This window comes from Phoca vitulina, unplaced genomic scaffold (genome assembly GCF_004348235.1).
Source record: "Phoca vitulina isolate PV1807 unplaced genomic scaffold, GSC_HSeal_1.0 scaffold31, whole genome shotgun sequence".
NCBI lineage: Eukaryota > Metazoa > Chordata > Mammalia > Carnivora > Phocidae > Phoca > Phoca vitulina.
Window position 1 is genome coordinate 4883571 of NW_022589734.1, and position 16260 is coordinate 4899830.

General features: G+C 40.4%; 2 protein-coding genes across 5 annotated transcripts in view; one reads left to right on the forward strand and one right to left on the reverse strand.

The window, feature by feature from the left end:
* The window catches only part of PRPF4B (pre-mRNA processing factor 4B), a 38023-nt gene extending 35030 nt beyond the window's left edge, over positions 1 to 2993 (forward strand). For 2 of the 4 annotated variants that reach the window (XR_004301846.1, XR_004301849.1), the window contains one exon: positions 115 to 2984. The gene's annotated coding sequence lies outside the window, so the exon portion shown is untranslated. Of the gene's footprint in view, positions 1 to 114 lie in introns of all 4 variants that reach the window. The other 2 variants (XR_004301850.1, XR_004301851.1) reach the window with 2 other exon arrangements.
* Positions 2994 to 6722: 3729 nt separating this feature from the next.
* Positions 6723 to 15271, reverse strand: FAM217A (family with sequence similarity 217 member A). Its single transcript, XM_032424730.1, has 7 exons — positions 14796 to 15271; positions 13656 to 13743; positions 11732 to 11816; positions 11554 to 11567; positions 10848 to 10922; positions 10694 to 10761; positions 6723 to 8240 (listed from the first exon to the last, which is right to left on the reverse strand). The coding sequence occupies exons 1-7, from the start codon at positions 15269 to 15271 to the stop codon at positions 7022 to 7024; spliced, it is 2025 nt and encodes a 674-aa protein (XP_032280621.1). The 3' UTR covers positions 6723 to 7021.
* Positions 15272 to 16260: the final 989 nt, after the last annotated feature.

Sequence of the window (16260 nt, forward strand, 5' to 3'; positions counted from 1 at the left end):
GATATTGTCAGCTTTCAGTGTAGTGAGATAATTCCTGTAGGTTACAGGGTGTAATTCAGGATTTAACTAATGTTTCTGCTATTTTCTCACTTTTCCTTTTGATGGTGCGGAAAGAGAAAAGGAAAACGGGGCACAGGCCACTCACCGCCTTCTCCAAGGGGTCTGATTTGCTGAGACACCAGCTTCACCTTCTTAACAAGGTTATTTCTGACAGCATGTGTAGTTAAACATTTAGCAACGATTTAAAACAAAATCCTGTAAATCAGCTTGGTTTTGCAACACAAAGGAATTTGTATTTTTAACATGGTAGGAGAGCATTTTCAGAAATGTATGTACATCTTTTCTGTTTGGGTGGTAAAATTAATGCTTGTCTTCCTGAGCATTGTGGAAAATAACCAGATTTTGGGGGTTTAAATAATATTTTTAAATTGTAAATGGGATTTTTTTATTCACCCAGGCACCTAATTACAACAAGCATGCACATTTTGGTGCATTCAAGAATGGAAAATCAGAATAGCAGCATTCTTCTGGTGGGTTTTGCTCCATTTAAAGACATGAAATGAACTACAGCCAGGAAGGTGATAGATGATATAATAAGCCAACTTTGAATCTACACCCCGTCTCTTCATGGTTTAGACTTACTAAAAATAAATAAAAGGTGGTTTCCATCTTCAGGTAGAGTGAAGCCTTTTAAATAAGGCATCACGGGTGCAGCTGTCTACCTTACCAAAATGGGTAGTGATTTTCCCACCATGACTTACTTTATTTTGGTGATAATATGCTGCATATTCAAGTCTTTGGTAGTTATTTTCACTCGAAATAGTTAACATTTTGATGCTTCTGGTGATTTTCATGACTTCATTTTATATAATTATTTAATAAGTAAGTTAACTTCCACTAGAAACAGTTCATCTTATGCCTTCAAAACTATTACCTATTCTTTAAAAAACAAAGTTGCTTGTTACTTGTTCTTTGTGTTTTAGGTGCAGTTCAGTGGAAGATGATGACAGCCAGAAGACATGAGCTAAGGTTTCTGTCCTATAAAAGATTTAAAAAAAAAAAAAGAAAGAAAAAAAAAAGGAGCTCTCCATTTAATTTTTGTCTAATTTTTTAGTTTTCAGCATTATGATTTGGGTTTCATTAATGTTTGGCACTTAGAATAGTAGTGCTGTTGTGGTGTACATCTGTAAAGTGCTTGTTTTATCATGCTTCCTGCCTCCTTCCCCTCCCCCCCCAATAAAAACAGTAGTCAAATTTAGTGACTCTTTATGAAAGAGTCTTGAATGGTGAGATTCCACATAACACATGGCCATCAAAATTGGTTCCTAGGGGTTATTAGAAAAATAGAAACCACCAAAATCACATATATCAAAAAGTAGTCTTTAGCTTTAGGTGTCTTATCTCCTTGGCAGATGCAAAAGAATAGAAAGTGGAACTTTAAGACCACTGTTACTCAACTCCTTTAATACTCTAGTCCCCAACTTTCCCTTTTAGTAACTGTTTTTGCGAGTGCTCCAGTCACGGTCTTAAGATAGACAAAATATTTAGAACCACTGTCCGTTTTTCTTCTTAAGTGAGAGAAGTAGATCTTTGTTCCCAAATTTAGCATTCCTAGATTTGTCTATTCTAAAAACCCATAAACATTCTTTATGTACATATACATGATTTTATTAGAATTAATAAGTTTGCTGAGGCAGAGATTTGGAACTTTGTAAGACCTCTGTTAGATGATGGTCATAATTTAGTGAATTATCTTTAGCCTGCATTCATATTTCAGAGTAGCTGTATAGTTTTCAAGTAAGTTAATCTCTGATGAAGCATTTGTTTTATTACACTTCACAGCAAAAATATCCCGTGATTGTCAGATGTCAGGGTTCCTAAGTCTTAGGATCTAACCCTCAAAAAGATCATAGTTTTTTCTGTAGTCAGGGGGCAGGTGAGATCCAGAATGCAGATACACTGTAGACCCTGTTCTCTGTGTGAACAGGGTCATAGTTTTCATTTCATTTCATTTCATTTCAACAGGGTCATTATTTTCAAAGTCATGGTTTAGAGTATCGAGGTTGGAGTATCAGGTTGGACTATCGAGGTTTTGAAGGAAGGGAACATCTTAATTTTAAAGACCTTCCCAGTATTCCCATTCACCCCTTAGTCCTTGTTAGTTGCATCCTGTTTATTCCCCAATGTATAACTCATTCCACTCTACTACTTTCAAAATAAGTTTGTTTTTAAGATACTGTAATTTTTTTCCCATTATAATAACCACCTTTTTTCTCCAAAACAAATACTCAGGATATTTCTACAATACAAAAATATGTATGTTTTATGGTATGTGGTAGAGGCAGAGAAACGTGTAATGTTCTCAGATCTGTTTCATATTTGCATTCCTCCTATATGCTTTACCTGTTCTTTATCATTTTGTAACGCTAGCTGGCTAGGTAGAAATAAATCTCTGGAGTAAAACAGAGGAATCACATATCTTCAAATTTAGGCCAAGTAGTTAAAGAATGCCCTTTTAAATGTTGGAGATAACTCAAGTAATTTCCTTTCATTAGTTATAATGACATTAGAAATTGGGCTTCATAAAAAGTGTTTCTTTCCTTGTAGTATCCTAGTTCAAGCATATATTCAACATGAGTTTATCATCCTCCTAGATGGAATATCTTCCTTATGGAAATGTTCACTACAAATTCATTTGTGTTTTTTTACATGTCGATAGTGTACACTAAATTGACTTTTAAAATGTTTTCCAGTTATTTGATAGATATCATCATGGCATCCTTAATTTTTTTTTTTCTCCTTCTGTATGTAGGGTAAGGGGCTATTCTTCTGAAGAATCTTTCCATTTAGTGATCAAGATATGGAAGCTGGTCTCTGAAAATACTCAATATGTATCCCAGTTACTCGTGGTATCATTTGAATTGTAACTTGCATTTTAGAAGCAATGTTTCCAATTATTGGGAAAACTTAATAAAATATGCCTCTTGTTACCATATTGTTTCCTGATTTTTCCTTTGCTGGAGTTTGCTATTTTACATTTAGTTTTAAGTTACACCATTTCCTACCTAAGGTTTCTTAGATGCTATTTCACTGGTGTTCATAGATGTGCTTTGAAGGGTATTCTGTGCCCAAATATGATTGGCAACTGCCAGATTAAAGTTAGATATTTATGTTAAAACTTCTCAGAAGATACCTGATTTGCATTGTGAACCTCAGTGAAGGAGAAAGGTGTGGAGAGAAGTTTACCAAACCACTTGGCAGGACCTGCTGCATGGAAACGGCCAGTTTAGTGTGATCTTCCTTACAAACATCAAAATCCTTCCTCGCAACTAAGTACAGAACACATGCCAAAGGGTGTGGTATTCATGCTCTTGTTACATACCTTTCTGATTTGGTTACCTAATAATGAGAAAACATCATAAGTAATGAGATAACACCCTTTTCTGTAATGATTTAAATCAATTGGTTCATTGTAGATGGGGAAGCCTGACAAATAATTGGACCGTATCCTTAGTCTATCCGCTCATTTTCTTTTAAGGAAACATTCTCAGCTTAGAACAAGCAAAAAACTGTAAAATACCTAAGAGGAATGGGGAGATTGAGTGAATCTTTAATGCAAAGCAGGACTGGAGGAGGCAGGGCCAAGGGTCTGGCTGTGGGGTACACCTGACCGAGCAGGTGCCACCTTCTCTACCTAGTTGTCGAGTCCTGGTTTTTGTAAGAGATGGGCCGTAAAGGCAGTGGCCCTGGACAGCCGCCTTGCAAAGGCCCCAGTTGTAGTTTTCTACTTGGGCTGGCAGAGGATTAAAAACTACATACTCCTCTGTCTAAAGCAACTGACAAGGGTCATGAGATCATTTTTTGTTAGGGAAGGTAGTATGCAGGGTGCATTGGGTTTGGGAGGCGGTTACGGCAAACTTTGAAGAGAACTTTTCTACATGTGCTTTCATTGACAAGAAAGTCAGAATCTGCCTCGGGTAAGATCCAAAAAGGAGCTAAGAAAAGGTGTCCGTACTGGACAGCCAAAACATGGGGAATGTACAAGCAAGCCAGAAAGCCAAATTCAACTAAAATTTCCTGAACAGAACTATTTCCGTTTATATGTGTCTGTTAGAAACTGCCAAGTGTTTCTTCAAAAATAGTGGTAGAAGTTGGCTTCCAACAGGTTTGAAAAATAGCCAAGTCTTTCAAGTTTGTTGGTAACTACAGTGCTCCCACCCCCAATGGTAAGTTTTTCTCTTGGCCAAATATTTCCTGTTTTACTCCCATCACTTCACAAGATAAACTGAAGATGGCTACATCTACTTCCTATGTATATGTCTCTTCTAGCCTCATTTTAGGGACTCCATTTAAAAAATTTCAATTATTTTTACTAATGATCATAACATTAAAATAAGTACCTTTGCCTCATAATTGAAGTCAGCATTGCTGCTAATGCATTTTTTACATAGTTGTATTTAAAGCAATTTGGGACTAATTGAAAACTGATAGGTGTGTCAGTAACTCCTTTTTTAGGTCTAATGGCATCCTAAATAAAGTAGCCTGGTTATGTTTCTAGTGAGAAATTTGCCCTACCTATCTCTTAAGACATCAAAGCCCAGAATCCATCTCCTCCCACCCCCCAAAGCAATCCTTCAGTGCAGGAATGTATTTTTGGGAACTGCTGACAGTGATCTATTACCTCTATCTCTATAGTACTCCTCCCTACCTCCTGTTTCCCGTCCCCCATGTCCACTCCCACTCCTGGTCTTCCTGGAAACCAGGGCTTGTGTCTTCATCACTCCACAGCACGTTCCTGACGCCGGACACATGCCTTGCAAGAAGCAGGACGTGAATAATCGGAGTTGTTACTCCAGTGACAGTTAATTCAGTGCCGAGGCAGCTCGTTCCATCCAGTGTGCCCTCTGTCATTCCGGTTTTTCCCCCGATCTATTTTTTAATTTGTCAGGCACTTGATTCAATCCTCACATGATTATATGAGAGAAAAGGTCTGAGCCGAGGTTAAGGAACCTGCCCGAGGTGCAGATGTGTTAAGTGGCAGAGCCTGGCTGTGGAGCGGTGCTGCTGAGCCACATAACCAGCCTCAAGGCTGGGCCAAGTCCTTTCCTTAATCCAATACTTGGAAGGGATCTACAGACCAGGCGATGGTTGTTCAGGATAAGAGTGGTGAACTGAACAGGCAGGTCCCTTTCCTGGCGCTTTTACAGATAAAAATTACATCATTACGAACCTAAAGGTGAGGGGATGAAATCCAAGCAAGTAAAGAAGGTAGAAATGAGAATGGGTAAGAGGTCTGCCAAATAAGGCTCGGGACTCAAGTTAGAGTTGTAACAATGAGAGGAAAGGGGGTTGACGGGAAACAAAGACCATTGCAAGCTGGGACGGAGTGAAAGCATGAGTCCGTTTTTACATTCCGTTCTGTGAAAGGGATGTTCTACCTCTTTGGATAATGACACCAACTATGGGATTTAGGTAAAGTTCTGTTCTACGATAAGAACAGTTAAGTTTATTTTTCTATTGCCATGTTGATACAATTCCAGAAAATTCTTTGAAATTAATCTAAAAACTGCCTACTCTCTTTGACCTCTGCTTCTAATTCTTTGAGCCTTATTCTTTTACTAAGAATAGAGGGAACTGAAGCCACAGTTGCTCTCTTCAGTATATATTTGAATTGTCTTTTAATTCATCTCCCCCATCCCTATCTCGAATATTTCATCTGGCTTGGCCAGGGCGGGGGGTGGGGGGGGGGGGGCGCAGGGAAGATGATACACAATATTGACCGTGCCTTGGCAGGGGGCTGGGGAGTAGGGAGCCTTTTACTTCTCAGTTTCCTTCGGGCAACGCTTGAAGTTTTCATTGTGTTATTTTTTTTAATGTTTAAGAAAAACTCATTGGAATTCACCAAACATCCACTGAAACCAAAGCACACTATCCCTACCCCCGCCCGCCCAAACATCCAGACTCTGAGCTATGCATTTTACACCAACTTCTTCCTTTACAATGTTTTTCAAAGTGTGATCCAAGAACCACCCGCATTAAAATCACCTGGGATATTTGTTTACAATGCAGGTCCCCAAGCCCCACTCTCAGGTTCCGTGTCCTTGGGCCTGGGACAGAACCCCGGACTCAACTTTTTTGTTTCCCTGATTAGGTGCAGTAAGGTGTGTCAGTCACATAGTCTCCCCTACACAAACACACTTTCTATTAATGAGATAAGAAGCTTTAGCTGTTTGCTTTTCAACTAACTGGGGTTAAGACTTGCAGCAACAAAGAACTTTGGGAAAAAGTTCCATTAACATGAGATTTTTGGCTGCTCTGTGGACAGCAACCTTTTCTCATTTTTCCTTTGACATTCTAAAACTGTTAGGTCTGAGTGGAAGAGGGTTGTTTCATGCCTACAACTATCATTTGGCCCCAAGAAAACTGATCTCGCTTTCATGTATATGACAAAGGACCTGGGAAAGGAAAAATTTTTAAGATTCACTGGAGGATCTAGAGGATCTTGCATATTAATTCAACAAAATCACAAGTATCTTAGCTTTTAATGGCCAAAAAAATACTCAAAAGATAGGTCAAGATGATAGACAAAGGAGATTTTAGAGCTAGCAAAGGAAAGAAAAAAAGGTACCAGAGTGGGAAGAACTAAAAAAATTAATTTGCTAATAGAGGTAATGTACTCTTAAGACTATAATGGAACACAAAATACACCAGCAATCAGTCGATTACAGCATTTACTGATGATGGAATTCTACTGGGAAACACAACAAAAGAATAATCTTTTGAATAGTTTACAAAGTGAAACATTCCTTTGAAACATGACATGCAAAAGATTGTCAAATGTGCCAGGATGGAAGCCCTTGGATTTATATATAGACATCTCAGCAGTGCTTTTCACAAGTTCCACTCCACATCACATCAAGTTATTCATGTGTGTAATACCTGTATCTCGGCATGATGAACCGTATTTTAGCCAAGCTTCTTGGAAATAGATTTGCTCACATTGAGATGCAGGAGAGAAAAGTTATTTTTGGTCAATGGGTGAACACTTATCCTTACCTACAAAGGAAGGCGATAAACAGTTTAACTTCTGAATATAGAATGGTTTGTTCAATTCTATGTTTTTTTGATAAGGTTTCTTTTTGGTCCTTGGTGCCTTAATGTCTTCTCTGTGATTTTCGGGAAAAGAGAGAGGTATAGGTGAAACTGGTATTGGAGACCTTGGTGGCAGACATTTTGTTGAGACCATCTTAACCAACGATTGAGTTGTTTGGGAAGTAGTGGGCTTGGTTGAGAGTTCTTGGCATGGATTCAAAATGGAGCTTTTGAGATTCCTAATGTCATCACAAGTTGCCATCAACTGTTTGGTGGCAGATGAACTTTTTAGAGACGGTGGTCTAGAAGTCCATTTGTATGTATTGCCGGCATTGCTCCAATTCCATTTGGAAGCATTTTGTTCAAGCTTGCAAGATCCAGAACTGCTTTTTCTTTTTTCGTGACTTTTATCTACACAAGTTGTCTGAAGACTCAAAGAGTCCGAAAGTTTTGGTTGTCTCATTTTGGAGATAGCTTTGGAGGAAAAGGGTCGCTCAGTAGCTGCTGGAGCGCAGAAGGTAGTTTGAAGTCTGGGCCTCTCTTTTTGTATAGTCATGTGTTGTAACCTTTCCATTTCCAGTAAACGAGTTATCAAATGTTCAATAGAGCTTTCGGGAGGTTCCACTGTCGCTTTCCAATTTTCAGATTTTGAGAGGGCTAATTTGTGCAAGTCCAGAGTATTGAAAGGAGAAGGGAGAAAATCAGGATATGGAAATACTTCATTTGGTTCCTCTGTGAAAGATTCCTCAACATTTTCTATTGTTTCTGGCTTTAAGTTCAGGTCCATCTTTTTAAAATAGCTGAGCAAACTATCATTTGCTTTTTCATTTTCTGATAAATCACTTTCATCTGTTAAGTTTTCTTCCACACTGCTGTTTCCATATTTCAAATTCCAATTTGGGGCAGATAAACTTTCACCATTATTGTTTTCCACAGTTGAACATAAATTAACATAAGGCTCATTTCTGTCCTTAAAAAAGTCTCCATCAGCATAGGGCCAGCAGAGACCCGACGGTATCTGGAGGCCAGAGTAAGAATCAACTTGCTTATCGACAGAAGCACTTGTCAAGGAGGGGTTCAGAGTGAAGAGCCTCATGGGATTATTGGCTACATTAAAGCCAGTTTCCACTGCAGACTTCTTGAAATCCCTTTAAAAAAATGATTTAAATAGTGAATGATGTGTTGACTAGAATTAAAATGCTGTTAAAATGATAATAAGCAAAATTATCAAAGACTGGATAATGTTTAGTTTCTAATGGCCTATGTGTACCTATCTGTAACAGAGATGTGTTCATTTCCAAATATGGTCAATTATATAAAACTACATACATTTTTTAAAGTATAGATTAGAATATTAACTGGACACCCCTTTCTGCATGCACAGGTGACAAGATCATTCTACCCACAAATGGGCTAGCTGTGTCTATGAATGGCCACTAGGTTAAAAATGGCTAATTATATCTATTTGCCTATGAACATATTGTACATGCAGTGATGATGTCTGAGAAGGGGGCTCTCCAACTCAAACTGAAATTATAGTGAAACATTTACGGACACAAGATTAGATAAAAGGAAACTCAAAGAATGTAATTAGGTTACTCAATAAAGCCTTCTACTTTAGCCATTGTGGTTTTAAAAATTATGCTAACATAAAAGGAAGCAAAACAATGTTTACCAAATCTTATCCCATAGTAAAAAAAAGAAAGAAAGAAAGAAAGAAACTATATAATTTAAAAAATTATCCCATAGTAATTTTCATCTGAGGGTCTTTTATTTTATGAGTAATGCTTCTAGGTACTATATTAGAATGAAAACTGCAAAAGAGCCGTGTTGTAGAATACTGAGTTTATAGTTTGTTTCTTTTAAAAGCTTATTAGAAATTCTGACATTGGAAGAGTTGAAGCATTAATTGACATATATAGTCTCATTATCTTCTTGCTTCCTTTAATGCCAGTTTACAGTAAAGACAGCAAAGTGTTCTTGAAGGATTTTGAAAAATACTTTTATTTCTATAGAAAATGTAAAAATTTATTGATTTAGCTAAATATTAGTTAAACTCACTTGCTTTTGTAAAACCATGGGAAAGTCACTTTAAATCTACAATTGATAAGAGAAGAATCCATGTTGTTTAGTGAAAAGAGCATGGAATCTGGGGGTGAGGACCTAGGTTTGAACCCCTTTGCCACCAGTGAGCAGAATGGTAATGACAGTACCGACCTTGGGGTTGTCTGAGAAGCAAAACAATTGCATGAATGTACTTTGCAAAATGTTAAACACTAAATCAAAGGTATTTTATTCTTGATGGCATACTGAGGAGAAAAATTTCAGTGATAGAGTATTTCACTGATCCTGGACTTCTCACACTGCAACATACTTAGGCTTCCCCAGGATTAATAACAAATAAATACCTATCAAACACATGATTCTGTTTAGTCCTCACAACAACCCTATAAGATAGGCGCTTTTATTTTCTACCTTTTATGGGCAAGGGAACTGAGGCACAGTGGCTAAGGCCACACATCTGGTAAGTGGTGGAGCTGGGATTTAAACCTGAGTGGTGGCACCCATGTTGGTAATCCCAGCACTGCCCTCTACTGACTCAGTTTATGTTTGCTGTACGTTCGTATGATAAAATTCAATTTATTTCATTTGACCTCTTATCTTGAAATCCTTGTTCCCAGCAGAGTTCATTCTAGTAAAAGTAGCCTTTCCTATGCCCCTCACACTGACATTCCCTTGGGACATTAGTCACTACGGTCCCTTTAGCACTTCTTGGACTCATTTCAGCATTAGGTTGAGTTTTATGCTGAGCCTCACCGAGGTAAAGTCCTCTGACTGGGAGACTGCTACCAATGAGCCACCCTACTGTCAAAAGTGGGGACAAAACTGAGGAACTAATTCTAGTTCTGATCCAGAACTCAAGATCTCCATTAAACAACACAATGTATGTAAAAGTGAGCCGGTGTTCAATAAATGGAATCTCCACATAGTAGTAATCTGTGTTTGTGAGCAGCATTCCAGCTGGTTCTAACACACATTACGTTTAAGAACCAAAAAATAAGAATTCAAACCCAAGTAAATTCTGAGAAGCAATATACTGTAGTGCTTGAGAGCATGAATCTGGTTCTGCCATTCATTCATTGTATGACTTTGGGCAAGTAACATACCTTGTCACCCTGACTCAATGTCCTCATCTGTAAGATAGGGATGCTGACAATAGTGTCTTATAGGATTATTGTGACGGTTAAATGAATTAATATACGCAAGGGACAGAAATCATTCCTGCCCCATGGACTATTATTTTTCTATCACAGTTTCTATTACAGTTCCTCTTCCCTTCGACAAGAAGCCCCAGCTCTATCCATGGAAACTCTCATTGTTAAGGGCACAGGAAACTGAATTCTTCTTATACTGATGATCTCTGTGGTGTACGCCAGCCACTTCCTATTTTAGGGTGAGTTTCCATAACTTCCCACAAGTGGCACACAATACTTTTTCTTCTGGTTGTTTTTCTCTTTGTCTTTCAGATGAGTAGTTAACTCATTTGCATTTAAATGTATCTCACTAATTTAGGGGGTTATGAAAATAGATATTCTCTCACCTGTTCTCCATGGTACTTCCTTCGTTAAGAGGATAACTCCATAACTGAAATATCCCTTGTTTACTATTCTGGAAACAGAAAAACCATGGACAACATTTTAGTAACTGCATGCATTTAAAAAAAAATACTTTGATTATGATGAATAACATCTCACCTGTGTTCTTTTGTGAGCATGCTCTGACAAATTTACTTCTAGCATCAGTTGCTCTATTGGAATTTCCAGATGGTTCTATAAAGCAGCAGAAGACTTTTAAACACAATACATCTCTAGTCCCTGTTACTGTTCTAAGAATGTATAGTTCTTGTTCTAACCAACAAATATATTGTAAATATATTGTAAAGTCATAAAATACTCCCTTTTATACAAACAGATATCATTTGTTTTTACTGACTTCAGCAGGAACTAGTTACAAATACCAACAGTGTTAACTAATGAGCCTCGAATATCATTAAGATTATCTTTATTTTACTAACAGTTAAGTGTCTTATATTTTGATCCAAAAAAGTAGATGAAAGATAAATTTCCTCACTATTTCAAAACAAAATATTAACCATTTTAACTGCCTCAATATATCTTAAAAGCTGAGACTACTTCTCTTTTGGAAATGACTACAAAACACTATAGTCACTACAATGTTAATTTCCATTTCTGGTATTCTTATATTGAAAAAATATATTATAAAATATTAACTTAATGACCAGTTTGCAGCCCTGCAGAACAGAAAAGGCTTTGACTTGTTTGAAGAACTCTACAGAAATGAAATTGAAATTTTTAAAGAAAGAAATTTTTTTTAATGAACATACATATAATTTTAAAATAATGTTTTGTGAATTATTTAAAACCAAACATTTATCCTTACCTTGTTAATTTTGCCTGAAAGAATGTGTATGGAAAAAATGACAATTAATAGTTACATAAAACTGGTTGTATTAAAAACAAACCCCCTTTAATATGAGTGGTTATTCATATTATAAGTATGAATGAACATAAATTTGCAGTATTTATAAATATAAAGACACACATCTAGGATTTCTTACCACCTACTGCACTGTCCTTTCCAGGTGGAAGATTTTTATTTTCAGGAGCAGGTACTTCTGAATCCAAATTCCAGTGAGACAAGTTCTAAAACAATATTTGTTTTAGGATAAACTTAACGTTAAGAACACTTTAAAAGCTCAAGTACATAATTTTTCATGTCTGTGGCTAAAGTATGAGAAAGGCATAAAGTTTCATGACACATTCTCCTTCCTATAAGGACACTACCAGAATTTTTGAGAAGCATGCAGTGTTCTCTTATCAAACTTATTATCAGCTTGATAACACCTATTAGGAGATAGGCTTTTACAATAATTTATGGTTTCGTTCCCATTTTGTTAAAAATAATGACACACGGGTTTTCAACATTGATTTTAAAAATATAATAAAATATCCAGTTCAGTGTGTCCCTGGTACACAATGGCACATTCGCCAAATTTTCTGTATCTGAACACCAGATCTGATACCCCATAAAATCCTCCCAACCACCAAAGAAAATTCTCTAATCTTCACATTGTACTCAACACTGACCAGCCCACTACTCATTCTAGACTCCAGACATTGAAACACACTCAGGAAATATTCAAAAGCAAGCCAAAAAATGAATAGGGAAAGGCACTAATATGTACTATTTATGTTCCAGACATTGTGCTGAATGCTGTGAGGGAAAAATGTGGAGTGTGTGCAGGAGAGGATTATTAACAATTTATCCTGGAATAGGGAAAGTGAAGAGGTGAGGAGTTTATTAAAGAAAAAAAAAATAATTTTTTGAGAGCAAACTCAGTTGTTTTCTATCTCCAAAAGAGAAAATCCTTTGTAAATCACACAAGTAAAATGTTAGGTATCATTCGCAAACTAAAGGAGGAACAGGGAGAATAAGCTTAAATACAGTATGAGGATTTAATTGGCCCACAAGAAAATTATCTCCTGCTGGGAAGGGTAGCTGAACATTGGAAGGTAGGCTGCAGATTATCTTTCTCTGGAGGTTAATTCCCTGCTCCCCAAGATGACACATAATTAGGTCTAGTCTCTACGTGAGAATCACCTGGGGAGCGTTTTAAAAATGATACTTGAGGGGCACCTGGGTGGCTCAGTCGGTTAAGCATCTGACTCTTGATTTCAGCTCGGGTCATGATCTCAGGGTCGTGGGATCGAACCCCGGGTTGGGCTCCGTGCTGAGTGTGGAATCTGCTTAAGATTTTCTCTCTCTCTCTGCCCCTCCCCTTGCTTGCGCTCTCTCTAAAATAAAATAAATACATCTTTAAAAAATAAAAATACTTGAAAAAAATTACTACAAGGTCTGACTCAGTAGGATGAAGGTAAGTCTCAGTTATTTGTATTTTTAAAACCTCCCTGACAGATTATCAGGCTTCTTTCAGCTCTCTGATCCTGGCCCACTAATGTACAAAATAACATGTGACAGAAATACCCTTACAGTGACACGTAAAGGGAAGCTGATGAAAACTGCAGTTGAGATCATATAATAAGATTAATATAACCAAATCTGTCAACTGGTAAGGGAAGCTATCAACTACACACGAGGTCCGCTAGATTGCAAACTCCTTACAGGTTGGGAATTGATTATGCTTTCTGATATCGCCTCCTGCCTTACCAACATTTCTCACAGAATATGTGTGAGAGAATAAAAAAAAAGGTGAGCGCAGCCTGAGGGAGCAAGGCAGCATCTTTCAGGAAATCCAGTTGCAATAAGAACCGGTTTGAGATTTGGAGAGAAGCTGGTTAATTTTTCCTTTGTTAAAAGAAAGAAAAAAATTTCCCATTTGATATTCCAAATGTGCCAAGAGGAAAACTCAGTACAAAGTGCTCACAAAGAGAGAAAGCAGCAGGGATGTGGGCAGATTCAGCGGGAGTGAGGTCTTGACCAGGGGAGGTGCCCAAACGCTCAGGTTAAGCCATTAGCCTTACCTCCTGGGAGATGTTGGACCCACGCGGGTTGGTACCACTGTTCTCACCATTTCTTCTCCCCGTTTTGGTCCTCTGTTTCCTTAAAATCCTACACAGGTTGTGACAGGCACATTTATGGGTAAGGTAGAACGATTGTTTTAAAAGTTTGAGCTTTGGCTCCCTGTCTAAAGGAGGTCCAACAATGCTTCGAGTGCAGGAGAACAGGGACTATGAGGGCAGAGGAGGGCTAACAATATGAAATCAGCCAGAAACAAGGGGGACCAGACGTCCCCCCCAAAAAAAACACGGAGAAAGCAAATTGTAAGATCCGACAGAAGATTAGGATATTAAGGTCTTAGGTGAGAACAGAGACATTATCAGACAGAAAGATAAAATACAAATCAGAAAAAAAAATGATGAATTATCTGGAACTTATAAAGCAGGGCCATGAACTCTTCTTTTAATTATTCAAAACAGGTGCTACGTTTGAAAGCAGGATTAACCTCGCGGGCAGAACAGGCGCCCCATGCGTGTTCCCGGGACACTAAAAGGCCCACAGGGCCAAGCATTACTTTGCAGGCCCAACTGTCATGGTATCTAAGCCCGCTACTGTTTAAGGTAGAAGGATCAGAAAACTATCAGATAACAGGTAAAACAATCATTAAGGTAGGACTATCCGGAAAGAATCACAAATTAAAGCCACCGCGGTAATCAGTATATTTGCGAATCGTTTACAATTTATTGTCTCCTAGAGGGAAAGGTGTAACCTGAAGAAATAGAAAATACAGTTCAGGTAAGTTTTGAATCAGTAAGTATTGATCCACCTGCTCTATGCGGGCCCTGGGATGGAATGAAGGAGGAGGGGGTTTGCTGAAGAGGTGGCGCTGCGTGGGGACATCCGCGTGTGTGCCACGGAGTAGGGCACCGGGCGCCTGGACGAGGCCACCGCGCCTGGAGGAGGGGCCCGAGGACAAGGGGGCCTTCGTGACAAGGGGTCGGGAAAGGAGCCGCGGGGCAGGAGGGCAGGGGGTGCAGCTGGGAGGCCCAAAGCCCGCGGGCGAGCACCCCCTCCCGCCTTCCGTCCCGGGGTGGGGGGCGCAGCGCAGAGCAGGGGGACAGCAGGTGGGGCTCGCGGGGGCGCCCCAGGCCCCGGGCTCTTACCCCACGGCGCCGCAGGCCCACGTGTCGTCCTCAGCGTCGTCTCCGAGGGCGCTGCCGCCCCGAGGCCCCGGCCCGTCCGCGTGCGGGGCGAGCGGCTTGACGGGCGCCCCCTCGGACCCGGCCTTCCTGCGGCGGGAGGACAGGGCGGGCAGCGGGCGGCGGCCGGCCGGGAGCACGGCCCCCTCGGCGCTGGACGGCCTGCGGGCCGCCGGGACCCAGGCGGGGCCCCGCGAGGCCAACCTCGGCCGGGGCTGCGGCTCCGCGGGCCTCCCCCGCGGCCGGGTCGCCCGGCAACTACCATCGAGCGCCCGCGCCCGCGACGGCGCCGCGTTCCACCGGGGCCACCGGTATTCGGGGGTCACCAGGCCGCCAGGCCCGCGGGACGGGCGACGCGACCGGGGGAGGGCGCTGAGCCGGAGCCCGGGCCCCTGCGCCCCTCCGCGCCTCCTCGGCGGCGGCCCGGCCCACTCGGCCATCGCGGGTGGAGGGGGCCGCCCGGGGGCTCCGCGCGGGCGGAGGTCACGGCCGCCGGGCCTTCCCCGGCCTTCTCCCGCCCTGGCCCTGACCCCGACCCCGAGCTGCGAGCTCTGCGTGGCGCCCAGTGGGTCCCCGGCCCCTGTTCGAATAGAGCCAGGAGCTCGGGCGTGTAGTGCGCTAGACGGAGCAAGCTGTGTGTATTCGCATGGATGTATGTACAGTCCTGTCTGGGCTTATAGTATATACTATTTAAATAATTAAATGGAAGAAGGAAGGTATCCCAGCTGAGAGCAAGCCCACCTCTGGTCGTTCCAGATCAGTGATTGGTGTTACAACAGGAAGAACAAAAGATGATTTTTTTTTTTTCCTACCTGGGATACATGTAGATGATAGGTCAGTTTTGCCCTCCAAATGCCTGTCTGTGACTTCAGTTCCCTGAAATAAGTGTGTGGGGTGGCAGAGGAAGGAGTATATATACACGTATATAATATGGATATATTATTATATATGCATTATTATGTACATACATATATAACATAAATATGTAAGTGAACACTTACATATTTCTGACTGATATATGTGTATAAGTAAGTAAACGAATACTAAAAATGTCAGAGATATTCTTTATAATAAAGCATTGACATTTGAGGAAGACATTTTTGCAATCCTTTGCTGATGATACTATTGCGTTCTGTTGGGTTGAACATCCAACTGTAGATTCAAGCCCCAAAATGTTTCATTAAGCATCTAAATGCACTGGTTCTTAACGTTTGGGGGAAAGAGAGGCCATCTCAGGTTCTCTTCTGAGAATCTTCCCAGGAAAATGCACATATAAACCAGATGTCCAGCCCAATTTCAAGGGTGTGTCAGCTCTTGGATCTCCCATCTCTATCCCCTGCCCAGAGGTGTCTGTCTCCCTCCTCTGCGCGTCCATTTTCCTCTCAGAAAGGCCGGCTCTGACTCAACTTCAAAGACACCTTTCCACCCC